Source organism: Manis pentadactyla, chromosome 2 (assembly GCF_030020395.1).
Source record: "Manis pentadactyla isolate mManPen7 chromosome 2, mManPen7.hap1, whole genome shotgun sequence".
In the NCBI taxonomy this organism is placed as follows: Eukaryota; Metazoa; Chordata; class Mammalia; order Pholidota; family Manidae; genus Manis; species Manis pentadactyla.
This window is the reverse complement of record NC_080020.1, coordinates 163,970,805-163,997,222: the sequence shown is the minus strand read 5'-3', so window position 1 is coordinate 163,997,222 and position 26,418 is coordinate 163,970,805. Positions and strand designations below refer to the sequence as shown.

General features: G+C 35.9%; 1 protein-coding gene across 1 annotated transcript in view; it reads left to right on the top strand.

Annotated features, from left to right (window-relative positions):
• Positions 1-26,418, top strand: part of DNAH6 (dynein axonemal heavy chain 6) — a 265,012-nt gene that overhangs the window by 23,617 nt on the left and 214,977 nt on the right. The window contains exons 4-11 of the mRNA XM_036931141.2: positions 2,454-2,716; positions 13,677-13,944; positions 15,413-15,547; positions 15,637-15,757; positions 16,420-16,525; positions 17,847-18,015; positions 20,221-20,337; positions 22,058-22,258. Of these exons, the coding sequence (XP_036787036.2) occupies positions 2,454-2,716; positions 13,677-13,944; positions 15,413-15,547; positions 15,637-15,757; positions 16,420-16,525; positions 17,847-18,015; positions 20,221-20,337; positions 22,058-22,258 (1,380 nt within the window). The remainder of the gene's footprint in view (positions 1-2,453; positions 2,717-13,676; positions 13,945-15,412; positions 15,548-15,636; positions 15,758-16,419; positions 16,526-17,846; positions 18,016-20,220; positions 20,338-22,057; positions 22,259-26,418) is intronic.

Genomic DNA, 26,418 nt, shown 5'->3' with positions numbered 1-26,418 from the left:
AGGACAGGCACTGTCTAGGGGGATGTAAGAATCTAGAGGTGGCCAGATGGACAAGTGACACGAGTATAGCAGGTGTGATAAGAGCTCTCACTGGTCATCTAAGGTATAAAATAGTGAAAAACTGAATAGAAGGGATGCCTACACCTGATGGTGGGGGGTGGGGGATCAGTGGAGAAAAAGCTACCCTAGGGAATTGCACTAAGCTGGGAGGAAGAAACCGGAAGATAATAAGGCAGATAAGGTGGGAGAGTTAAGGGCTTGAGAAGCCAGCTGGAAGGAGGCTCACTATGGGTTTGAGTGAGATCATCCTGACAGAATGCATTATCTCAAATTGCATGAAATTGTACAGCCTCAGTTAATTTGGTTTCTGTGAAGTGAACAGACACCAGCTATCTTAAATAGGGCCGGGAAAGGTCTGATTGCCCATAAATTAATTCATTTGTCATAAAGTGGGCTCCAAGAGCTTACTTTAAAGAAGAGGAGAGAAATTGTATGCACACCTGAGATGAAGGAATGGGGCCAAAAGGAATGTTAAGCTGCGGGTTATGCTCAGCTACAGCTGTTAAATGAAAAATTCAGTAAAGAGTTAGAGGTTGAAGGAGAATGTAGAAGAAAGGGGATATTCCATATAAAAGAAGAGTATTTATTTTGAGAAAAGGATCATTTTGAGGGGTATTGATTCCTCAGAATGAGTTCAGAATGGAAATGCCACAACGAGAATTTCCTAAGAAATAAAGGAAGGAAGGAAAGAAAATTGGAGGCTCTACTTCTAGTAATTAAGAAAGACTGACTTACCGGAATGGACTGAGCATCTGTCATAGAGGAGTACATAGTACACCTGTAGGTGTTCCACACTTTATGAATAAATGCTTTCTTTGTTCCTTTTCCCCACCCCCACGAAATCTGACCTTATGAGACTGCTTACATTGAATCTCATCTTCCCACTCAATTACGTAACAAGAAATAAGTACTCAGATGAAAAATTGGAGGCTTATGGTTGAAGAAATCTTTCACTTAAAATGTAGTAAAACTTTATAAAGATGATAGTAAAGAAAATGAATGCATTTTCTATTAAAACATTAATACTCTCATCTCATAAAAATATTAAAGTTCGCTACAGTGCTTGTTGAAACCTTGGGACAAGGCACTGTTTCTCTGGTTTGGGGTGTCTAGTCTGGCCTATTCTGTTACACAAGAAAACTGCCATTGCTTCTATGCATGGCTGCTAAGTGAAAGAAGCACACTTTGTCTTTTGAATTCAAAAATGTATTTCCTCCAGCTCCAAACTTCCCGGGATCCTCCTTTCAAACTCCTGTTCAACAGGGTATGTAATCAGAGATGGAGAATAATGATCCCTGTGAATACAAACTTTCTGAGGAAGTTGTTCCACAGAGCTTGTGGTGAGAAATCTCTTGTAGAAATGGCAGCCTTTGTTAGCTCTGTTAACAGGCAATGACAGTATCACTTTTGTATTTACATCCACTGTTCCACCAAGCAGGTTGCAGTGACTATTCTTTTACCTTAAAGCCAATTACCCCTGTCCTGTAAGAAAGCCAAGGTGATGACCATTGGAGTTAGCATGAAACTCCTCCAACACTGTTACCAACCTCTGCATGAAAAGGGGATGTTGGGGGTGGGGTTGCCCCAGAGTTTGTCAGAGAGGAACAAAGGAATGTGAGTGGCACTGAGAGCACAGACAGTGAAACCCAGGGGATTACAGCAAAGCTCAAGTGTGTGAGCACGGTGGGGGCTTAGCCCTGATGCTCCAGGTATGGTCTGTGGGCCAGCAGCATCCGCATCTCCTAGGAGCAGATAGAATTGCAGTATGTCAGGCTCCACCCTAGACTGTCAGAATCTGCATTTTAATAGGATGTCCAGGTGATACACATGCATACTTAAAGATGAAAAACACTGGTCTACTGAACAGGCAACTATGAGTTAATAACATGTGTGCTTCCCAGTGTGCAGTGTAACCATCCCTTACCATTTACTAAAAAGTACTTTATTGTGAGTTATGGTAACAGCTATTCAAGATTTCACTCACTGAATTAAGAGCATCCGACCAAGGTGAGGAGGTTGAGGGAGAGGCCACAGTCAGGTAGATGCAGAGCAGCTGAGCAAGAAGAGTGGTGGATCCCCATGAACACCAGAGAGCTGGTAGTATCTTGATATATAAACACTGAGTGAAAGGAGAGGAGAAGGGATGGGAGCTGCCATCAGGGGTGTTTAGTGGGAAGGGGATGGACATCTGGATAGGGAGTACTTAGAAGGACTTTATCACTGCCTAATAGTAGTTGGGTATTTTTCACTTAAAAAATGCTTGTCTTTGCACTTTAGACATCTCAAGCAGTATAGGAATTAAGTCTTAAGTAAGTAAGTCTTACTATTTTGTCACTTTTATGGCTTTTTTTTTTTTCAAAAACTCATTTTTTTTTAAACTTGGCTTTGTTTAGATCCACCGGCCCTCTGCTGATGTGATCTCTCCCTCTCCTCCTAAACTGCCACGAACCCATGTTGGAAGAAGATGTCTGCACTGGGCTAGTTCCTCAGCCTACCCTAAGTACATTTTCCATGACCGAGAAGAAGTCATTAAAGCCAACATTCATAATCCCTTGCAAATCATTAAAATAATGCAGGAAAATGAACATCTTGGGTTTCTTTATATGATCTCTGCAGTGCCAAGGTCTTCCATTGAATATGATACATATAATCTGAAGTGAGTCCTCTTTTATGAAGCAATGTATTTGACAGTAAAAATTACAAATAAGATTGTAAAAGTTTTCCATAACTGATTAGATGTTAAAGATAAATATGATGAAATATAATTTTCGTTATCATATCATCCATTGATAAACGAATCTTAGTCACAACAATTTATTTTTCCCATTTATCTTTCCTTTCCTTATAGACATTATTTTATGGAGTAGTATACTATTGTGCTTCTTAAATGTTTTTTTTATGTAATGCATCTATTTTTAATCAATATTACAAACATATTTTTGCTATTTTGTGATTACTGAGAAAAAATGGCAATGTATAAAAAGTAGATTTATGATTTGTTTTACATGTCATTTCAGCTTTTCTTAATAGAGTAAAAATAAGCATTTAAAAAATAATAAAGCTTGATTAACTTAGGGTATTTATATAGATAAATAATACACACACACATACTCTCTATTGTTGCTAAATGCATACTTGTTCAAATAATTTGAAGAGTTGCACAAATGTAAGTCTGTGAGTTGCTTTCAAGTTCAGCATAATAGGTAGTAGAACTGAAGGGTGTTACGGCTTTCCTCTATTGTTTAGTTGGATAGACAACAGTTGTTGAGACAGTCTGTCATTGAAGGAAGGCAGCAGTAGCTTAGCTTTGCTACCGAATTCTTTGAGCTGCCTTCCCCATTCTCTATTGCAAAGGAAGATAAAAGGGCCGTCTAGTTCTCTTCTTCCTTACTCAGCGCTGCAGTTTTGATTCAGTCAGATAACATTGAGGACAGCTGTCCTGCTTAGGAAAAGGGAGAAAGAAAGAAAACATTTTAATAAAATGTTTAAATGATAGATTGTTGTAAATCTGAAAGAGCTTAACAGGAGTGAGAAATAGTTTGTAGAAAGAACAGAGATGCTTATAAAAATCCAGCCAAAATGTATGGAGCCACTCCATAGCATGAACTGTTCTGGGTGCTAGAATATAATAGTAAACAATCCAAATCGAAATTACTGTCCTCATGGAGCTTACATTTTAGCACAGGGAGACAATAAACACAACACATGAGTAAATTAAATAGACTGCTAGAAGGTGATAGGTATTGTAGAAAAATCAGAGTAGAGGAAAGAAAATTGAGAGTTCTGGGGAAACAGTTGTAAGTTAACTAAAGGGTGGTCAACACAGGCCTCATTGAGAAGCTGGCATTTGAACAAGGACTTGAAGGAGAAGAAAGAGTGAATTATGCACCATTTTTTCTCAGCAAGAAAGTGGATACAAATATCCCTAGGCAGGCAAATACCTGGGATGTTCAAAAGGCAGGGAGCCTGGTGTGACTACAGGAGAGGGAATGAGAGCTGGGAACCAGACAACAGGGGCCTTGCTGGCCATTGTAAGGATGTTAGCTTTTACTCTGAGAAAAATGGAGAACTGTGGAAGGATTTCAAGCAGAGAAGTATTACATTACATTTTGAATTACATTGTGAAAAGGACTGCTCTGGTTGCTGTATAGAGAAGCGTTTTAAGGAGAAAAGATTGAAATAGGAAGACCAATTAGAAGACTTTAATTATTCAGGTGAGTGATGGCCCAGGTGGTAGTGGTAGAAGCGGTGAGAAGTGGTCAAATTCTATAGGAAATAATTTGAAGTTCAAGCCAACAGGATGTTTTTATGGACCATATACAAGGTAGACCACCAGAGAAGAGTCTAGGATGACTAGATCCATTGGTCTGAGCAAGAGGAAGGCTTGAGTTGCTATTAACTGAGACAGAAGATTGGATGGAAAAGATTCATGAGGGAAAAATGGGAGTTTGAGTTTGGACATACAAATTTAGGGATGCCAAAGATAGAAGAGAAGTGTGGTGGGAGTTGAAAGAACTGGGGCCAAAAGTGAGGTTTTTTCCAAGATGAAATAGCTTCTTTTTTTAGGTGGGAGAATTAATATATAATGGAATTTAAAGCCCTTTAATGTAAAAAACAAATTCCTTTAATAGTATTGTCAATCCACCCCTACCTTACTACTTCTTTTTCTAGTTCTTTATAAGTTTTTGGAGAAGAGCTTATGGATCTTAAATGGTCACTGATGGAAAAAATGGCTTATTTGCTAATTTTTAAAAACACTTCTTATTAGTATATGAAATGCTTTCATAAATTTCTCTTTTTAAAAACTCAATCATCCAGTAATCCAGATATCAAGGAGTGTCGTTTGTGACAGTCATTTCTCATTATAAGAGGAGTCAAATATAAACTTGATTGCCATCTATTTATTAACGCAAGATGAAGTATTGAAGATGAGTGTCAAAATTGCTTATGTCCAATTCACAAAATTAATTATATTTCTAGACTAATGAGCACTTCTAAGGGAACTGAGTTGATGGGTATACTTTTTTGGACTGACAGTACTGATGCTTGATAGTAATAAGCAAGGACTCACTTAAGATGTCACTGGGATCATGGTTTGTTATTTTATCACATTTCAAGTTTGATGTTAAATTTTCCTCCTTGGACTGAACTCCAAATACTATAAACCACATGAGCAAAGACAATTATTTGGATGCTATATAGATGAAAGCAGCTAAACCAGAAATTAGAAGTAGTACATACTGGACCTACAAGATGAGGACATGTTATAATAAATGCCTTTTAAAAGTAATGTGATAAAATATGTCTTCACATAATTTTTAAGTGTAGTAAAATACATCAAATGTGCAGTTCCACAATATCTCTACCATGGTCCCTATAAGGGAGAAAATAGTTCCATTTATCAAGTTTATTCTTAGTGGTATTTGTTAGGCATAACAATTTTGTCAAGAATAGGCTCAAGGAGACATCTAAATATGTGGAACATCAGCCTGATAGATACACAACTACATGCTACAGATTATCTTGCCCAGCAAGGGGGCATAATGGTGATTCTGGCAGGTCTGGAGCATGTGAGAGGAAATTAGGTAAAGTATCAGGAACTAGAGAGATAACGAAGAGTGTAGACAACAGAGAACAGGGCTAGTCAAGACAAAATAATTCTGTTTTGTTAGGACTGAGTTTGAACAAGAGTAATTGTGATTGGGGATAGCCATATGGTAGGGAGAGGGCTGTTGACAGGAGAGTTGGATTATATGCCCATTTTGTGAGAGGACACCAAAGTGAATCATGACATTTTACATGTCATAAAAGATGAGCTATTGGTGTTTTCTATGTTCTACACAAAGTTTTGATATTATTAAATCATTTAATTCTCATAATACTACCTGTAAGATAGATACAATTATTATCTCTATTTTACAGATGAGACACAAAACAGTAAGTAACTTGCCTCAGGTTATACAATAAGTAAATGACAGTCTGGCTCCAGAAGCTATGCTCCTATGCTTTACTGCCTATCAAGATGAAACTTGGCAATATTTATGAGATTCCCACAAGACAAGAGTCTGCTCAAAGAATGTCTTCACTACCCACTAAAAGTAGTAAACCCAGAGAAACATTTCCCATAATTTCCAAGCCTCACTCAACAATCTGCTTTCTGATGAGCCTATTGAATTTTTTCAGAACAAATGAAAAAAATGCAAAATAATACTTTCTTCCTGATAGAGAATTGATGCATAAAGGTATACTGAGATCTCAGTTATAGAAATCATTCATTTAAGGTTGTACTCATCATAGCAAAAAAACAAAAACAAAGATATTATATTTATCACTGAGGCATCTGTGGAAAGATATGCTCAGAGAGAAAACAGAAAAATTTATGTTATTGGCAAAATTCCCCTATCACTTGATACTATGGACATCATATAAAATGTGCTGAATGGTTATTTTGCTTTAACCAGTCCCAGATAAGCAGCACACAAATCAGTGTTTGCCAATATAGACATATATGAGGAAAAGGTGTTTGATAACTTTTTTTCCAATTATAGCTGTAACTCATACTATAGAAGAATTTTTCCATTTAGTTGTGAGCTGGGACTTAGATTGGAAAAGTGTGCAGGAATCAGTATATCTGAGCATTTGGCTGTAAGGAGCAAGAAAGGCTCTGCTGCTCCAAGAAGACCTTCACATGCAGCAGCATGCCTCCCATCCTTCACTCAGCACAGACAAAGGCAGTCATGGGAACTCCATCAAACTGGGCCACTGTCATTCAGTAAGATAGCACAGAGGATTTTGGTCCCATTATGAAACATGCAGATTGAGGTTAACCATATTCATAGAAGGTTTTTGAAATGAAGAGTAAGACTTAAAATATTTTGTGAAACTAAAAATACTAGTGAAGACCATTTCTATGATTTTAGGATGCTTGTTCAAGGGGTATATCTTACAGATATAGTTAGTATTTGGAATAGACTTAATACTTCAGTGTCAAGATGTTTTTAAGGTCAGAATACAATACTGGAATTTTAGTGTTGCTGAACTCTAGTGTATATGGCAGATGACTCTTACACAGGACAGATTTGTCTCTTTCCAACATCTGATGATTTCCTCCACAGATTGGATGAAAATAATTTATCAGGTGTTAGGGGGCATATCTATCTAAAAGTCATACTTAAATGCAAAAATTTAAATACATACTTTTCAATCTAAATACAACCAAGTTATTGCTAAGTATTTGTTTACTGCCATCCCCTAAACTGGAACATTCAACCAATCAATTTTTGAGTGAGATGTGCTCGTGAACTTAACCTCTGATTCAGTGCTACAAGCAGACTTGAGTGACATGATCAAGAAATTCTGGGTCCATAAATTGTCCAGAGACCCAGAATTATGTGACAGAAGTTCCAATCCAATTACATGCTGCAATTTCTAGAAGTAAAATGGTTATTCAGGGATTTTTAATTTTAAAAATATTAAAATTGGGAAAAGGAACTCTGGGTATGAACCCTCATCTGCGGCCCACACTACCCATCATTCAGCTGGCTAAAAAGAATATTGTTATTAATTTTAAGATACTCTGACCTATTTATTATTTTGAAATTTGTGCTAAGACCTTGACAAAATTTACTTAGAAGTTAACGGTGGTCTGCATGAGTGCTGAGTGCCACTAGGTGGTTCTAGACACCGAATGTTTGAGTATCCCAGCCATGAGGTGAAACTTCCCAGCAAGTATACTGCAGTAGAGCAAATGACTGCTGGTGTGCCCAAGTTGTTGATGGTGGTAAGACTTTTTAAAAAAAATATGATCATTCAAAAATTTACCACTTGTGAAATTTTATTTTCCTAATATGTGTGCAGCTACCTTGTTAAACTTCCTGAACTGAGAACGTATTCTCATGGGTAAGGCTACATAGCCACCTTTGCCAGAGAACAGCTCTATAATGAGAAAAGAATGATGTCTGTAAACTTCCTTTTGAATCATCCCGGATAGTTCGGTTGTTAGTTTAGACATTGTCTTTAGATTTCTGAGACAAATTCAGTTTATCTTTGTTTTCTGTACATTTGTTTAGTTTTGACTTTTGATTTTGGTTGCTCTTACTCTTTCCAAGTTTTATTAACACAGCTGGTATACATAATTGCTGTTATTTTCATATCATTAATATTATATCATATAAGTGTTCCTAAAAATAAGCAGTTACATTTCTCCTATTTCCAATCCCTCCCTCCTTTCTTCTTGTTTTTTGATGTTATCAACTGGACAAAATCTGTCTTAATTGAATTTCATAATGAATTTTTTAGTGAGGTATAATTGACATACAATATTATATTAGTTTCAAGTGTACAACATAATGATTTGACATTTGTATACATTGCAAAATGGTCACCACAGTCTAGTTACCATCTGTCACCTTACCAAGTTAATATTATTGACTATATTCCCTAAGCTGTACATTATATCCCATGGCTTATTTATTTTATAGCTGGAAGTTTGTACTTCTTCACCCCCTTTACCCATTTTGTACATATCCCTTCTCTCTAGCAACAATCAATCTGTTTTCTGTACCTATGAGTCTGGGTTTTGATTTATTTATTTGTTTTGTTTCTTAGATTCAAATTAGTGTTTACATTTTCTTCAGATGGATACTCAGTATGGAATTGCTAGTTTGTATGGTAGTTTTATTTTTAATTATTTGAGGAAATTCCGTATTATCTTCTATAGTGGCTGCACCAATTTAGATTTCCATCAACAGTGTATGAAAGATCCCATTTCTCCACATCCTCACCAACACTTGTTGTTTCTTGTCTTTTTGATAATAATCATTCTGACAGGTGTGAAGTGATAGATAGTTCATTGTGATTTTGATCTGCATTTCCCAGATGATTAGTGATGTTGAACATCTTTCCATGTGCCTGTTGGCCATATCTGTTTGTTCACTTTAGTAAAATGTCTATATAGATCCTCTGCTCATTTTTTAATTGGATTGTTTGTTTTATTGAGTTGAATGAATTCTTTACATATTTAAGATATCAACCTTTTAGATATATGGTTGCCAAATATTTTCCCTCATTTGGTGGGTTGCCTTTTCATTTTATTGATGGTTTCCTTTGTTGCGCAGAAGCTTTTTAGTTTGATGTAGTCCCACTTTTGTCGCCTTTGCTTTTGGTGTCAGATCACCAAAACAACCAATAAATCAAATCAACCAAAAAATCATCTCCAATACCAGTCTTAGGGAGCTACTGCCTATGTTTTCTTCTAGGAGTTTTATGGTTTCAGATCTTACAAGTCTTTAATCCTTTTTTAGTTGGTTTTTGTGTAGGGTAGTAGAGACTGGTCCAGTTTCATTCTTTTGCACGTGGCTGTCCAATTTTCCCAGCATTTGTTGAAGAGACTGTCCTTTCCCCCTTGTATATTCTTGGTTCCTGTGGTTCTGACAGTCCTGACATTCAATACATTATTTTATTCACAAAGGAACTCCTGTGTATAAATGTTTCCCTGCAGTTATGAAATCCAAATTAAGTAATATTATCAATATTGCCATTATAATAAAATCCAAGTTACCAAATAATCTTCTGTTTTTAGCTTTCTACAAGAACTGCTGTTTGTTGTTTCTGAGTTACATGCATTGGTGGTCCAAGGGAAGAATTTTGTCAAGAAATAGAAAATATTTGGCAAATGATTCAACTTTGCAGACTTAGTGAAGATAGTTCTTGGTTTCACAGCTGGTTGCTTACTTGACATTTGCTCACCTGAATAAACTTAATAAAAAATCACAAGAGCTGCCTGAAAATGTATTAACACATACTGCAAAGAATACGAATTTAAAGCAAAAATTCAACTTTAGAAAAGTTACATTTAAAATGGTTCTCTAGTGATTTTTAGTGATTGTTATGGATTTACACTTAAGGAAAAATTAAGTCAAACAGAATACCATCTGTGGTTGAGAGACAGCTTCCCTATTTCTGAAATACTTGGTATGGAAATATTTGATTGGATTTTAAACTGATTTGCATTTCACAAGAAATTTCAACACTGCATTTATCAAAGGAAGAAAAGGAAAAGCTGTTAGAATTAAAGAATAGTGGTACCTTGGTGCATAATTTCAAGAGAACAAGTACTGATTAATAAGAACAAATTCTGATTAATGGAAAAGGAGTTTTCATCCATAAGAGACAAAGTTATAAATCATCTGCTATTTACTGTCTCCTACTTCTATAAACAAAATTTCTCAGCAGTGGCGATATCACAGATTTTAACAGACCATTCATCATGTCTTGATTAGAAATGTAGGCAGCTACTTTAAAAAATTACAGTCACAGCAGTGGTTGCTTATGAGCTGGGCTTTCTTTGGAAGTTTTATCAAATTGATTATTGACTATTTTCCCAAATACCTTGTACGTTACTTTTCTTATATAATATAAAGAAATTACAATTAATGTCTTCACCACTGTGCCTTATAAAATGTTATCATTGTGTGGGTGTGTCAAAACATGCAGTTTGGGAAGCATTTCTCTAGAGGATTGTAGAACAATTTTCTATGTTTAAGAATCTGAACTTTGGTTAACTCTGAAGCTCTGTTCCCATGGTAACCTAGTAAGAGTAGAATGTCAGTTGTTTCTAGGCAACATTGCTTATGATAAAAATGACCCCTAATGTGTAAATTATATCTGCATTGCAGGAACTAAGAATGAACCCTAAATACCTAACTGGGATCCTTAGCTTTGTATGGCCTATAGTGTTGCGATTCTTTTTCTGGGCCTGTCTCTTGTAGGAACCCTGAAATCTATGCTTATAGAATTATTGTAAGAGAAACTGGCTTCTGTGGGTAAGGTTTTTAAGCCAGAGTGTTTCCTACACCCATCCAGTGTTAATCTCCTTACATCTGAGTTGCCACCTGGAGAGAGGATAACTCCTGCATGGCTGTTAGATTGCTGTTAGGAGTCACATGGAAAAGGAAAATCTAATGCTGCCTTGATGGCAAGAGTAGTTCAGTCCTATGTCCTTCTAAGAAGAGGGGCATTGAATATAGTCTATGAAAGTCCTATGAATCTCAGCCTTTAGTTGAATCTAAGACCCACTGGGGCAATATTTAAGTACACTTGATCCTTGAACAAACATGGAGGTTGGGGCACTGACTCCCCACACAATCAAAACTCCACATATAAATTTTGATCCCCCCAAAACTTAATTACTCATCGCTTGCTGTTGACCAAAAGCCTTACTGGTAACATAAGCGATTGACAGATATTTTGTATACTACATGTGTTATATATTATATTCTTACAATAAAGTAAACTAGAGAAAAGAAAATGTTATTAAGGAAATCATAAGGAAGAGGAAATACATTTATAGTACTGTACAGTATTTATGAAAAAATCAGTGTATAAATAGACCCACTCAGTTCAAACCCATGTTGTTCAAGGGTCAACTGTATTTTTTTTTCATGTTCATCAACACCCTGTTGGTGTTTTGACAATATCCTCCCTAGTAGATGAGGGATTTTTTTTTTTTCCATATCTATGGAAGCTCTCATCTCACTGTTGTTTTCATTATATATGTCCATAATTTGCTATTTTTTGTTCTGGTCAATGAAATATAAACTTGATCACATTGCCAAGGAGCTGTGGGTGCTTCTCTGTGGCCATAGAGGGGTACCAAGTTTTTATAATATAAAGGGTGAGTGCTGCAACAAGATAGTACAAACACCAACTCTTAGCATATACCAAACATTGTTATAAATTCTTCGTATGTACTAACTCAATACACAGCAACTCTTTGAGGTCAGTAGTACTGATATATCCATTTTACAGATGGTGAAATTGAGGCAGAGTTGAGTAACTCGACCAACTTGTTGATACAGCTAGGTGACTTGTGCGGCTGGGATTCAAACCCAAGCTGTTGGACTTTAGAACCCAGCCTCTCAAGCACTATGCCTAATGTGCTTATCCTCATAATGACAACTACTGCTGCCATTTGGGTCACACACTCTGTGTTAGGCATCGTGCTGAATGCTTTCCGTATGCTGATCTTATTTCATGTTCAAAAGAGCCCCATTAGAATAGCATTCTTTATCATTGAAAGGTGAGGAAATTGAGGATGGATATATGAGGGCCTTTGCTATATGATACTGTTTTGTGATTTGCAGATAGGAAATTCCGAATAATGTCTGATACTCCCATCTTTCAATTTTATGACTAATCTTCAGTGCAATGTCAATTTTAAAGCTACTAGAATTTAGTGGATAACTCAGAATGTATAGCAGATCCCTCCCTAAAACCTGAGGATCTTTCAGGTCCATAGAAAGCCAAGGAAGAGTACACAATGTCCTCAACCTCAGTGTTTTCCGTTATGTATTTCCAGGAACATTAGATATAAGTGACATTAATAGGATATAAATAGGTATTTTTAAAATTGTTCTATAATCATGTAAATCTGAGAAGATTAAATTAGTGTTAATTAACCTGGGAACCTCTGTCCCCCATTGAGAGAATAATTTCATTATAGTAAGTGAGGAATAAGACTGTCTTTGGAAATTTGAAAGAGAAATAGATGGGAAGCATGCAGTGTAGAGATGCATAGAGGAGAAAAAGGTTTAGGAGCTTGAGAATAAGGATCTTGTATAGATTGGAAAATATAAATGAAAAGGATTTCTAAGTGGCACTGAGCATCAATAAGTTAAAATTCAACATCATGGACCACACCTGCCACCTTCTAGAAGGGTCTTTTGTAGGCCTACACAGAGCAAGTTTTGCAGACATGCACCAGGGCCATGGTGAACTGTTTGTTCTTGTTTTTAGGTTGGTTTGATAACTGGTGTTGATTAAACATCTGAAGTTGATTATAGTTTCAGAAACAAGTCAAAATTTTACATTTTAGAGGGAGTCACCTCAAGAATGTCCTAAAAATGCCTTTTCTGTTCTCTCATTCTTTGTTTCCTTCTCCTATCCCTACTTCTATTTTTTGATCCCGTTCTTGCTTTTCTTCTTTACTTGGTTTATTTCCTGTTACACATAAAGCTGAAGAAAGCCCTGGATGACAGTTCAAAGAAGGATATCTTGAAATAAGCAATTTCTCAATAGTAATTATTTTGTTATGTGATAAATTGGACAGTTTTTTTACCTTAATCTGGGTTTTGATTCTAATCTTATCTAATTCTAATTTTCTTGCTTTGATCTTTGACATAATTCTGTCAATACAGGGTAGTATAAAACTTTTCTACACTATTATTATTAAATGGTTTCTAAAGAGTTAATAATAAATAAAAACTTATTTCCAGGCAGTTTTCATATAGGACTATACTGTTTTAAAAATCTGTAATTTATTTGTTTTTTTTAGAAATTATGTAAGTGAAATTATCAAGCATATTGCCAAAGTTGCAAAATCTCTAAGAGCTATAATAAGTCTATTGTTAGAAAGCAGGTCCCCCTCCTTTTCTTGAGTAATTTATTCAATCCAAAATAAGCTTGTTAGGATTTTTAAAATTTTTAAATAATGTTTGTTTTCCAGAAATGTTTTATTTCTTTAAGACACAGAAGTTTTATGCAATTGCTTAATTTTATATTGCTTAACTTTATATTGAATATTTTATTCACTTGACCCAATTTATATTTGCTCATAGAGTTGTAAGCTATGAGAACATCAATAAAAAGGACTACTATACTATTAGCAAAAATGCAGTAACACACATTTATAATAATGACATTGAATTTATCGAAATTGAAAGATGGGAACAGGAATACCTGTATCACAGAGAACTCACCAAGATTCCCATATTTGCACTTTTCCGGAAATGGAAGGCTTTTAACGTGTGGAAGAAGAATGTCCGCTTCAAGAAAATCACTGGATGTCGGAAATCTTTACAGAAAAATTTGTTCATTGTTAATCGTGTACGTATTGATTAATCAAATTATAAAAGAAGTACAGAAAAACAAAGTGTGACTCTATCACAGGTATAGGTATAGATTGTCCCTGAACTAGAACATTTCATCTTCTTAATGGAATCATAATTTTCATCCTGTCTTGTTGTGTAGGAGTCTGTCAGTCTAGTGGTTTCTACATTTTAACTAGGATTGCAAATTACAGAAGCATAAGAAGAGAGTCACACAGGTCCCCTTTAATTAGAAGCAGCCTCAGAAGTTTGGATTCTTGACTTCCCATAGGAAAGTTGTGTATCCTTTTGAGCAGAATAGGTTGGCAACACCTATTATCTCCTCTTATCTCTAAGACACTCTGAACTTTATGGCCCAAAATAATCTGAGGGCTTGTTTTCATGGGCCACTACCTCCCAATGTATCCTGTGTTTTCCTCTATCATGGAGTCAGACAGTAGGGAGAATTTTAATATTTACTTTGAAGGATATTGTGGGTAAAAGATATTTACTTTAAAGGAGTAATCATGGAAAAGAACTATTAAAGGATGTGGGCCATATTTAAAATCTCTACCCACCCACTGAATTTCAATTTGCATTCGAAGTCTTCTACTTGGCCCCTGGCAATGAACTGGAGTCACCATTACTGTCATGCCCACTGGGTCCTCAGCTATTTCTATGACAATAAGTCACCAGATCAGAATCACCTCTTAAATCAGAAGCCTCAAGTTTGCTTTATACTGGTCATTTTCTTCACTTTGCATATAGTAATCTGAATGACCATTATCAAGACTGTAGTCATACAATAAAGGAACATTAAATTATGACTAACATAGATACTAGAGCAAAACAAATATATAAGATGTACCATCACAGATCATTCATTCCATCAGGCATTCTGAGTCATGGAAAATATTCTAATCTTTCTTGATATCAAACTCAACCCCAGACTTCTAATTTCACTGAGGATCCATCAGTCATTTGAACGTATTTTACTACCTTCTTAGCACTTTTCATCTTTTACCTTGTCTTGGACACTATGTATTTCATAAGTTTGTTATGAGGTATAAAAAATAGTTCTGCATTTGTCACTGAAGTTACTTCTATCGATCCTTAAGGCTTGTTCTCTAATGTACTGAGAGTTATTCTCTCTGTCCACCATTCATACCAGTAGCACTTTGCCCTTGATGATATCTTCTCTTAAATACAGCCAGTCCTCTGTACTTGCCCTCAATTTCATAGCTAAAAGAAATGTATTCAAAATGAAAAGGAATGAATTCAGACAAATTAAAGCTAGTAATTCAAGCAATATTTTTAGAAAAAAATTTTAGGAGTACTCCTGTTTAATGTGTGTACTTTGTAGATGTAGCTACAGCTAACATATAGAGCTATTTTCCTTAACAACCACTTTTGCTTTCCAAGTATTTTTATACTTATAAAAAACAGGACTTTTTACTAAGTAATGATAAATTTCTATTTTCACTCAGCATTTGCAACTGGCTCTTCTTAAAATAAGTGAATTGTGTTATCACTTGAGTTTTATGGGACTTTGTCACATTGAAAAAGGTCACACCTACACCCTGCAAGAATTTAAGGTTGCCCAAGTCATATGGCTACAAAAGGTAAGAAATTTTGTCTGTAAGTTTCAAGTTTTTTTTTTCAGTTATTGATACTTTGATTCCACTAATTATACATGTTCATCAATGTCTAGGTGACTGAGCGCCTTGAAGAATTTCGAAATGAGGCAAAAGATGTGGTCAGGAAGGCTTGTCGAATTGCTCTGCGTGCTGCAGGATTTATTCCTGATGACTGTGCATATGAACCTCTTGAGAGTACGAAGGGGAAAGAACTCCAATAGATCAGAAGTCATGGCTTTCTAAAATATTAACTCTTTTTAATTCAACTTTTAAGTTTAAATAATGATCCTAATTATAAGTTCTTCCAAAGTTTTGCTTGATGGGTTATAAATTCAGTGTATATTGTAGAAAGGGAGACACAGTAAGTACTGTATTTTCCTTGCATTGTCCCAGCTTATGGATAGTATTTCTATACTGGTTACAGAACCTTTGTTCCCCAAGTGTGTCATAGTGGATTTTAAAGGTGTGTCCCAACCTCCTAGTAAAGATATGTGTTTGTTAAAATGAAAGGGCTGGATGGAGGTCAGGATTGGCCCAGCTGGCATGGACTCTAGATAAAGAATAATTAAAACACAGGCAGAAAAGGAGGGTAAAGGTTTTCCTGGGAAAGAGGTGGCATGGTACACAGATCAAATCCTGTTAAAGGGAATGTTAGTAAACTGTCTACAGTCTCTTGCTGAGCTGAAGTCCTTTGAAGTGAAATTCTTTTGGATAACTGGGCTGTGCTCTCTAGTTTGACATATCTCATGAACCAAAGCATTTTATTGTTTTTAATTTTACCTATAACTTAATCCATATCAAAAGAAATGGAATTTTTACACAAGAATTATTATTGTTGTGTCTTCTGTTGTTCTTAGGTTATTGTAGAATGCTAGACAATGAATTGCCTACTTACACAGATGGTGAGAAAATGACATACACAGAGCAGGCCAGCAAACGGCATCAATGCATGAGGCTGACATGGTAAATGATTTTTCTTTCTTTCAAGAAAAATTAGAGCATCCATCCTTCTCAAGTTTCATAAAAAAATTAAAACTTCCATCATAGGATGGAGGGATTTGGGGTAAATGGTAACCTGAATGCATACCCCAGAAGCTGACCCCTCCAACTGCCATCTGGCAAAGTAGCCACTGGGAATGGCAAGCTGGTACCGAGTGAAGTACACGTCCAAGGCCAAGAGCACCTCTTTGATCTCTGAGGCTTTGTTTCCCTTTGGCCCAGCTTAGAGCATGGAGCAGGCTGTAGAAAGAAGTCAGGTGCACAGAGACCTCATTGGATCCTCAAGTGGACCTGGGGGACCTGCTACATCTGTCTGTTCACTGAAGAATTATAGGCATCTGCTTGCCACAGAAAGTCCCATCCCCCCCTAAAGCAGATTCTATAACTGGGAGACCAGAGAAGAAAATCTTCTTTCCAAGGCCTCACCAGGAATCTCTCCCTCACTAGCATTAGCTCCACCAACTGCTTACCCAGCTGGAACTTGACATTGTCCCAGAGTTTGGACTTTGAATCATTCTTAAACCTCATCACTGCAAATAACTCTTGCAAACAAAATCACCAAACATTATCTGAAAAGCTGTATGTGGCACTCTAAAACACTGACTACTGTCAGGGCTCACTTAGCCCGACTTTCACCGCTGTCTGAAAAATCCTAGCTGTGCACCAATTTATGCATGAGATAATATGATAATACTGTCTGTGTCACAGCAGAAGTCAGTGAAGCAGTCTCTGAGGCCACCATCATAGTATAGGTATACTAGGGGTCCCCTGGGCTCCACTTAAGCAGGATAAAAAGTTATTTTAAAAGTCTTGCTGGCTTGGTCTACATTCTAAGCATTCAAGTACAGAAGAAATTTGCACCTTGGGTTAGCAAGTGCTGCCAAACATTTGTTCCACATTTAAGATTTCATACTTTTACCACTAGAATGTAAGTTATAAATGTTGTGTATTTTCTGATTTTGTCTTTAAAGCTTTTTCTAAAAATCTCAAGGCCCTTTTGGCTAGGTGCTTTTTTTCCTACCAACTGTAGTGCTCATTAAATATCCTATTGGAGAGTTAGAATACTTAGCTAAATGGATGCTATATATTTGAATATGTTTGTGTTTTAAAATGAAGAATGTCCAAAAACAACTATTCTGGTTAATACATCTCTGATTTTATAATATAAATAGAAATTCAAAGAGTATTTGGGCTATTTTAAAATTTAAACACTTGCTCTAGAGTCACTTTAAAAAATATGTAATGGGTATTAAAAAACTGAAGTTATATATTTTTTCTTTTCAAGCTTTATCCGAGTAAATGACTATCTGATTGAGAATACAATGCACATCCTAACAGTAAATTCTGTTAACTCTCTTTTGAATCATCTCGCCGGCAAGCTAAAACGAACACCTTCAGCAGACGTCATTCAGAAATGGATTACTGAAGAGAAGCCTGAAGTCACTGATAAAAAGGTATATTCAGACTAAGTTAAGAAAATGTATTGGTCAGTATTCATTGAGGAGTGCTTACTATGCACTATGAATTTCTCTGTACTGGAAAATAGGAGGAATGTTTAGTGCATTTCACAGTGTAATTAGAGAGCTCACCATATGTGTATGAAATGGCAGAATGAAAATCAATATATCAAATATCTGATAATAGAGAAAGCATCCCTTGAGCCTAATGCCGCTATCTTTCTTACAGGAATTTGCTGAAGTGTATTCATATGTGCATTTGACAAATATTTCTTAAGTACCACTATGTACTAGTCTATACTGAGAGTTGGTATATAGTGATGAAAAGCATAGACAGGATCCTAGACATGTTGGTATATAGTGATGAAAAGCATAGACAGGATCCTGTCCCCAAGAAGCTTATAGTTGAGGGGTCATCATGGGCATGAACTGGCAGAGAAGATGGTATAAATGAAAGAGGTAAGCAACGGTTTAGAGGTAAGAAGCAAACCTTTGTGCTTTGAGTGGATGACCTCTTGGGAGGATGTTGATCTTAGAGACAGAGTAATTTGAGATGTCTGAGAGGAAGTGGTACTAATTTGACTGAATTACAGCATAGCTAAGATATTATCTCATAGCCTCATTTCCTAATAAGCTTTTCCCTTGCCCCATCCTGGATAACAGTTTCGTGCCACATACTAAAAACATAGCAAAACATTCTTACCTTGTTTCACAAGCTTCCTTCCTTCACATCTTAACTTCCTCCCCAGAAAACCCAACTATGCAGTTTCAAGAACTGATGCTCTTCACCATAGTCTTCTTTTCTCCAAAAGCTGAATTTTGGTTGCATACTGTGTTTCATTACTTTGACTCTTCTCCTTTTCTCAATTTCTTTTTTTTTTTCCTAAAACTGTCACACTTGTTTTTCTAATGATTAAAGTCATATAGGCTAAATGCAGAAAACTGGAAGGACACAGAAATATACAAAGAAAAGCATCCTCTGCTATCCAAAATTAAGTATTTCCAAGGGGAAAAGGTGTCATACTTCACTTACTGCTTTGTCATATTCTTTTTCTATTTAACAATGTATTGTGAAAAAAATCTCATGAATTAATATACATCTTACCATATAATATTCTCACATAGAAATGTACTTACTATACATCTTGTAAGGAATTTTGTTTGTATTATTGATCACTTTCTCACTACTCCAAATAATGCGCAAAGAACATCCCTGGCTACACATTTTTCACACATCTCTGACTTTTTTTCCCCTTAGAAGAAATCCCTAGATGTGGAATTGTTGGGTCAGAAATATGCTCATTTGTTAAGGCTTTTGATACTGATACATAACTTACCAGAAAGTTTTATTTTAATTTAGAACCTTCCTAGCAATGTTTGAGAATGAGCTAGATGACCCACATACACACTTAGATACTATCAATCACTTTAATCTTGGCCAGTCTGGTGGATGTAAAGCAATATATCACCGCTTTTAAATATCATATTCCTTTAATTGCCACCCCAGTGCAGGGATAAGAGCATAGGTCTGGTGTTCAGAAAGACCTGGGTTTGAGTTCTGGTCTGCCACTTACTAACCAGTGTGTCTGGGATGAAATGCCTTGCCTTCTGCAGATCCTGTTTTCTCATGGGAGTAATAATGACACCTTCTTCATGGTTGGTGTTAAAATTACTGAATGCTTAGCACTGCCTGATATGCAGTAAATATTTGGTAAATGTAGCTACTGAATAAACTCTCTTGAGGAAGAGAAGGAGGAGAAGGTTGATTGATCAGTTGTGCATTCTGTTTAAGAAATGTCAGATTATGCCCTTTTCCCATTTTTTATTTAACTATATTTTTGTTTTAGTGTATATCTATTTATATATCAATTATTATGTTATTAGTATATTTTTCAATTGAGTGCATTTTATGTATTTCTGTTTAAATATCAACCGTCTGTCTGCTATATATATATCATGGGTCTATTTTTACACTTTGTTCTTTCCCTTTACATACTGTTGTTAGTGCTTTTATAAGGAGAGAAGCTTTACACTGCTATATAGTTTTTCAATATTTGCCTTTATTTTTTAATTTCTATGGTAATATTCTTTGAAAGACATGCCAACATTATAAAATCAGCTAATTGTATAAGTTTAAGTTTATTTTTTTATTTTACACCTTGGTGCTATTATCTTTATAACACAGCAAATGTGCTATTTCAGGGGGTCCCTGTGATGGAAAAGCAGGAAGAAGATGACTCTCTCATCCCCATGTTTCTCACAGAACTGATTTTGACAGTCCAGTCACTGCTTTTTGAGCCTTCTTTGGAAGACTTTCTGGTGTGTGTTTCTTTATGTCACATCATATATAACCACCTTTTTGGAAAATGAAGAACTGTATTACTGTCAAATGACTGGCAGGATTGCTGTTGTCACTCCTCCAAAGTGATCTTGAGACAAAGAGAAAACATTGTTCTGTGCATGGCATTACAGTGTCATAAAAACCATCAAAAAGTTTAGCACATTTTCTTTAATGTGGGACAGATTAGGGGCTTTGTAGGATAACCAACAAGAGAACATATTCTCTTCAAAATTTAGAGTAGACTATAGACCTCTCTAATAAGACCCCAAGAAGTCACTCTAGTGTAAGAACCATTTCTGAAATCTTTTAAAGTATGCTACATCTGAGGAAATTTTGCTTTTTTAGTTATCTATTGCCACATAACAAATTACCACAGATTTGGCAGCTTAAAACAACCATTTATTATCTCACAGTTTCTGTGGGTCAGAGGTGTGGGCACTGCTTAACTACCCCTCTGCTTCAGGGCCTCTGCAGGCTGCCATTCAGGTATTGACTGGATGAGGTTTTCTCAGAGGCTTGACTGGAAAACAATCCACTTCCATGTTCACACAAGCTGTTAGAAAAATTAATGTTTATGAAACTACAATCTGAAGTCCCGTTTTTTGAGGGATATCAGGTGGTGACCACCCTTAGGTCCTAGAAACCACCTCTAGGTCCTTGCCATGTAGCCAACTGTATAAGCAGTTTACGTTTGCTTCTTCAAGACCAGCTGGACAATCTCCTTCAGGAAGGGCCCAATCCCTCTTTTAAAGACATTCACTTGAATCAGTCAAGCCTAACACAGGATAATCATCTTTTTTATTAACTCAAAGTCAACTGATTTGGGACCTTAATTATATCTGCAAAATCCCTTCAACTTTCCATATAATATAACCTAATCATGAGAGTGGTATCCCCTCTTATTCACAGGTCTCCCCCATGCTCAAGAGGAGGGGATTATACACAGTGTGCACAATAGAGGGAGGGAATCTTTGGGGCCATCTTAGAATTCAGCTTCCACATTTGTGTACATGCATAGACTAGTGAACTAATCAGAGTCTAGATTTAATAAGCAGCTGGTATACTCCTGGCACAAAAACATTAGTAATCAGGATCTCTATGTTTTAGTCTGGGTTTTATAATTAGTGAGCTATTTGACATTGGGGAAAACCACTTATGTCTCTAGGGGTCAGTTTATGCATCTACAAGATGAGAAGGCAGGTGAGTTTTAATATTGCCTCCAATTTCAGCAGTCCATGATTCTGTGATTTATCAGATAGTCTATTTTAGGATTTTTACAAGGACAGGCACACTGTTGAGGTCGCTGTGGCTGAAGCTTTGCTCAAGAGCTCCCACACCGAGAGGCACTGGGCTTTCATGTCCCTTCTTGGTCAGAAGTCTCATGTCCCCCACATGGAAGGCAGATGCCCCTGTGCAGCAGATGGCACAGAAGGCTCTCTTCAGCAACCTGCTCTCCTTTAGCTCCAAGTGACGGGCCTTGAAAGCCTCAACACCCTCCCTATTTCCTAAAGACCCTACTCCCCACAAAGGTATTTTAAACTGTGTCTTCTGATTCTTCATGTAGTCAGAATCAACAAAGAATCTGGCATGATTGAATAAATTATTCTTATTTATTTTAGCATTTTAGAAAATTCAAAAACATTCATAAATATAACCATATGTGTGTATACACTTACGTTTTTGTTTTCTCTCTAACAGGATGGAATTTCAGGGGCAATCAATCATTTTCAAAACACTGTGTTATCAGTTCCTAATCTCGTGTCTGATACATATTTTGATGCTTTCACCAGCCCTTATATTAATAACAAACTTGAAGAAAAAACTTGTGGATCTGGTCCAAGTTTATCAGCAGTATTTGATGATGATAAGAATTTTCACACAATTATCCTTCAAATAAAGGTATACTTTTACTTTTTTAATTTACTTTTACTAAAAGTGTTTTATAATAGTCTCAATCTTTAAGAAATTAAATAATAAATTCTCTTCCTTTCTTATCTTTAAATTAATTCTTTATAAATGATAAAGTAAATTTTTTAGAAATCCTGGTATAGCACTGAGGAAAGGGACTTAACAGTGCAAACTATCTGAGATGGAATCACTTCTGGGGTAGAAAATAAGGTTAAAAGGGAAGAAGAGGCATTATTTGAACACTGGTTGCTACAGGAGAAATTAAGCAATCAGTGAAAATTTGATAGGTTTTTCAAGACAAAAAAGAACAAAAAAAATCAGAGTACACTCAACTCTTCCCCCCCCACCAGAACATAAAATAATCTGCACATTGCTACACAGAACAGGATGCCCTTGAATTATAAATCTTGTGTATCACTCCAAATCCATGAGCTGAAGAAACTGAAATATATTAAATACATGCAAAGCTACTGTAAGAAGAAAACAGAAAGTGCAGATTGAAACAACAGATGAATATTCCTTCTCTTCTCTCCCCCAAAAACCATGAGACAAAAGCTACACTGAACTTTAGTAAATATCCTCAAACATGCACTTGAAGATGTGTAAAACCACACTGAATCAAAAATTCAAAAACAAAAATAGAAATGGGGGTAAACAAAACAAATCATATTAGAAATGCAGGCTAAACTATGTGGTATCCAAGGGAGAAAAATGCAAATGAAAATTTAATAATTAGTACAGAAGAGTGATAGTAAGAATGATATGAAAAACTAGTGGGTATAGAAGAAAAACAGTAAAACAACCAAGAGAATAAAAGTAAGCTGGAGATATAAGTAAAAAGGGTCAGAGAGAAAGTGACTGAAATAGACAGGCAAAGAAAAAATAGCATACAAGTAACTGGAGTCTCAGAAAGGAGAAAAACAAAACAAAAGGTAGAATAAACATTTATAACTATAGTCCCAAGAAAAGAAAACCTGAATCTATGAAAGGGCCTACAGAGTACCTTGGAAGGTTGACCCAGAACAATCACCTCTGACATGTATCCTCTTAAAACTATCAGCTTTTAAAGCTAAAGAAAAATTCCTCCAGGTTGCAAAGCAAAATGATCAAATAACTTACAGAAATAAGAAAATTACACTGACATCAGACTTCTCAAAAATAACAGATAAAGCAAAGCAGTAATGGAACATCATTTCTTAATGAAATTCAAAGGAAGTGTGAATCAAGAATTTTTATTGAACCAAGCTAGTCCTTCAAGTATCAAGGCTATGGAAAAAATAGTTTTAAAAATGCAAGGACCTAAGGAGTTGAGTACTAATCAAGAATATTTGTGGAATGAAGATGAGTTTCATCCAACCAAGAGATAACTTTGGCAAAAAAAACTGATCTTCCTATTTCTGGTTCCACATGGAAGGAGCTTGGAAGTCACCACTGCATCCTATCAACAAGTAAAAAGTTGAACAAACTGAAAAATCAACAAATCTTCTTGGGTACAGAAGAGAGGTGAGCACACAGAGCAAACTGAAGCCTCCAAGACTGAAGAGACAAGTGAATACAGGGAGGGAGTTATGACTTCTGAGAGCACAGTTGTGAGCAGAAACCACCATGGGAATCAGTGCCAGGGCAGGAAAACCTAAACTGTAACCAATGAATTGCTGGAGGCTTAGTGTGGACAACTCTGAGAGTGAAAAACTCCAGGGGAACCCAGTCATGGTGGGAGCCCCACAATATTATGAGATTTACGTCCAGGAGTTCAACCAGGTTCCAAAAGAAGATATTGGGAAAAAATCCTCTCATGCTTCCAGCAAAGGGAGGGGACAAGGAACCATTTGAAATATGCCACAACACTGTGTTATTAACAAGGCGTGCCCTCAGAGGTAGTCACCCAAAACCTAACGTGCTGGGGTATTATCAGAACATAATTGAATTGGGTGAAGGGAAATAAACAACTCCAGCCCACTCTAGCTATCCTGTCCCACTCAGGGGAGAGAAAAATAAATGAGAAACATTTTTGAAGTTCACAGTCCAGAGGCATAGGCTCACTAAAAAACTGAGACCTAATGACAGGACTATAGAACTTTTCCTCTCCCAGCACACCTCCCTATCCACTTACTAAAGACCTGTTTAGAGCAGTTTCTTTTACCCCCTACCTCATGTCAAGCTATCACAAAAAAAAAATTACAAGGCATACCACAAAGGGAAAAAACACAATTTGAAGACAGAGCAAGCATCAGAACCAGACATGGCAGGGATATTGGAAATATAAGACCTGGAATTTAGAACAACTATGATTAATATGTTAAAGGCTCTAATGGATAACATAAACTGTATGTAAGAACAGATGGGCAATGTAAGCAGAGAGATGGAAATCCTAAGAAACAACCTAAAAGAAATGCTGGAGATTTTTTTAAAAAACACTGTAATGGAAATGAGAAATGTCTTTGATGGGCCTATTAGGAGACTGGATACAGCTGAGGAAAGAATCTCTGAGCTAGAAAATAGATCAATAGAATCCTTGAAAATCAAAAACCAAGGAGAACAAAGATTAGATTATTAAAAAAAAAAAAAAGAACAGAATATCCAAGCAGTGTGTGACAACTTAAAGTGATGTAACATATGTGTAATAGGAATACTGTGTGTATGATTCCAACTGTGTGATGTTCTGAAAAAGGCAAAACCAGGGAGATGGTAAAAAGGTCAGAGGTTGCCAGAGATGGGTGGAGGTATGGATAGGCAGAACACAGAGGATTTTTAGGGCAATGAAAATACTCTGTGATTCCATAATGATGGATACATGTCATTATACATTTGTCCAAACCTGTAGATTATGCAACATCAAGAATGAACCATAGGTGAACTATGGACTTCGGGTGATTATGTGTCATTGTAGATTCATTAGTTGCAACAAACTTACCCATCCGGTGGGAGTGTTGATAATGGAGGAGTCTGTGCATGTGTTGGGAGCATATGTGGAAATCTGTACTTTCTTTTCAACTTTTCTTGAACCTAAAACTGCTCCCAAAAAAGTCACAATAAAAAAGCTGTTGGTGACTATTTAATATATTTAACTGTAGATCTCTCTAAGACTAAAACAGGTAGAGACAAGGATGGGAGATTAAAATATAAATGTTGTAGGTTCTAATGTAAAAATAATGCAACCTTAAAAACAAAGAGAAGGAAGAATATAAGAACACTGATTGATTTAGAAGGATAAATGGGAATTTAGATATCAGTAAAAACCAACAAATCAAATGACAAAAGGTTAATAAAGGAATGTATGACTACTGTCATTTATTTTTAGAAAGATATCACATAGAGAAACAAACACAGAAAATAACCATAAAACACATAAAAATCATTATCAAGGTGAGGCCAAACATATTAATAATATAATGAAATATGAATGCATTCAAGTCATCCATGAAAAGAAAAAAGATTTTAAATTTGGTTCACAAGACAAACAATATGCTATATTCAAGAGAGAAATATAAAACCAAGTTAAAAAAAAAAGCAGTTCAGGAAGGATAAAAAATGAAGGGATGCTCAGTGTTACAGAGGCAAATGTAAACAACAAAAAGCAGGGCTTGTGATCCTACAGGTAGGGGGTTATAGCACAGGAAACACTTTTATAATGCAAGTGATGCAATGGAGCATTAATGGAAACAGAATAGAAGACTTTTGCATTCCATTATCATTATAAGACAGATCAAGTGGGAAAAAGTAAATAAAGGTATAGAAGGCCCAACCAATATAATCAATGAAAAATAAAGAAATAACCATTGCAGCAGGAAAAAAAAAACACAAACAAGATTACATTGCAGATATTTATCCAAATAAATTTGAAAACCTTGATTAAGTGGATAGTCTTTTTAGGGAAACATGTCGATCTAAATCAACCATATGAAAAGTAGAAAGCCTACCATTTCCACAAAAGAAATAGAGGAATCTATCAAAGAAATACACTACGAAAAGCACCAGGCCCAAATGGTTGGGCCTGATCAGGAGAATTTCATCAAATGTGCAAAGACCAGATATTTACAAAGTTACCTAAATATTGATCTAGAATACTGAAAATACCTGGTAGAGAAAAAACCCCATTCATATACAACAAAGTAATATATTTAGGAATAAACCTAATAAAAATGTTAAAA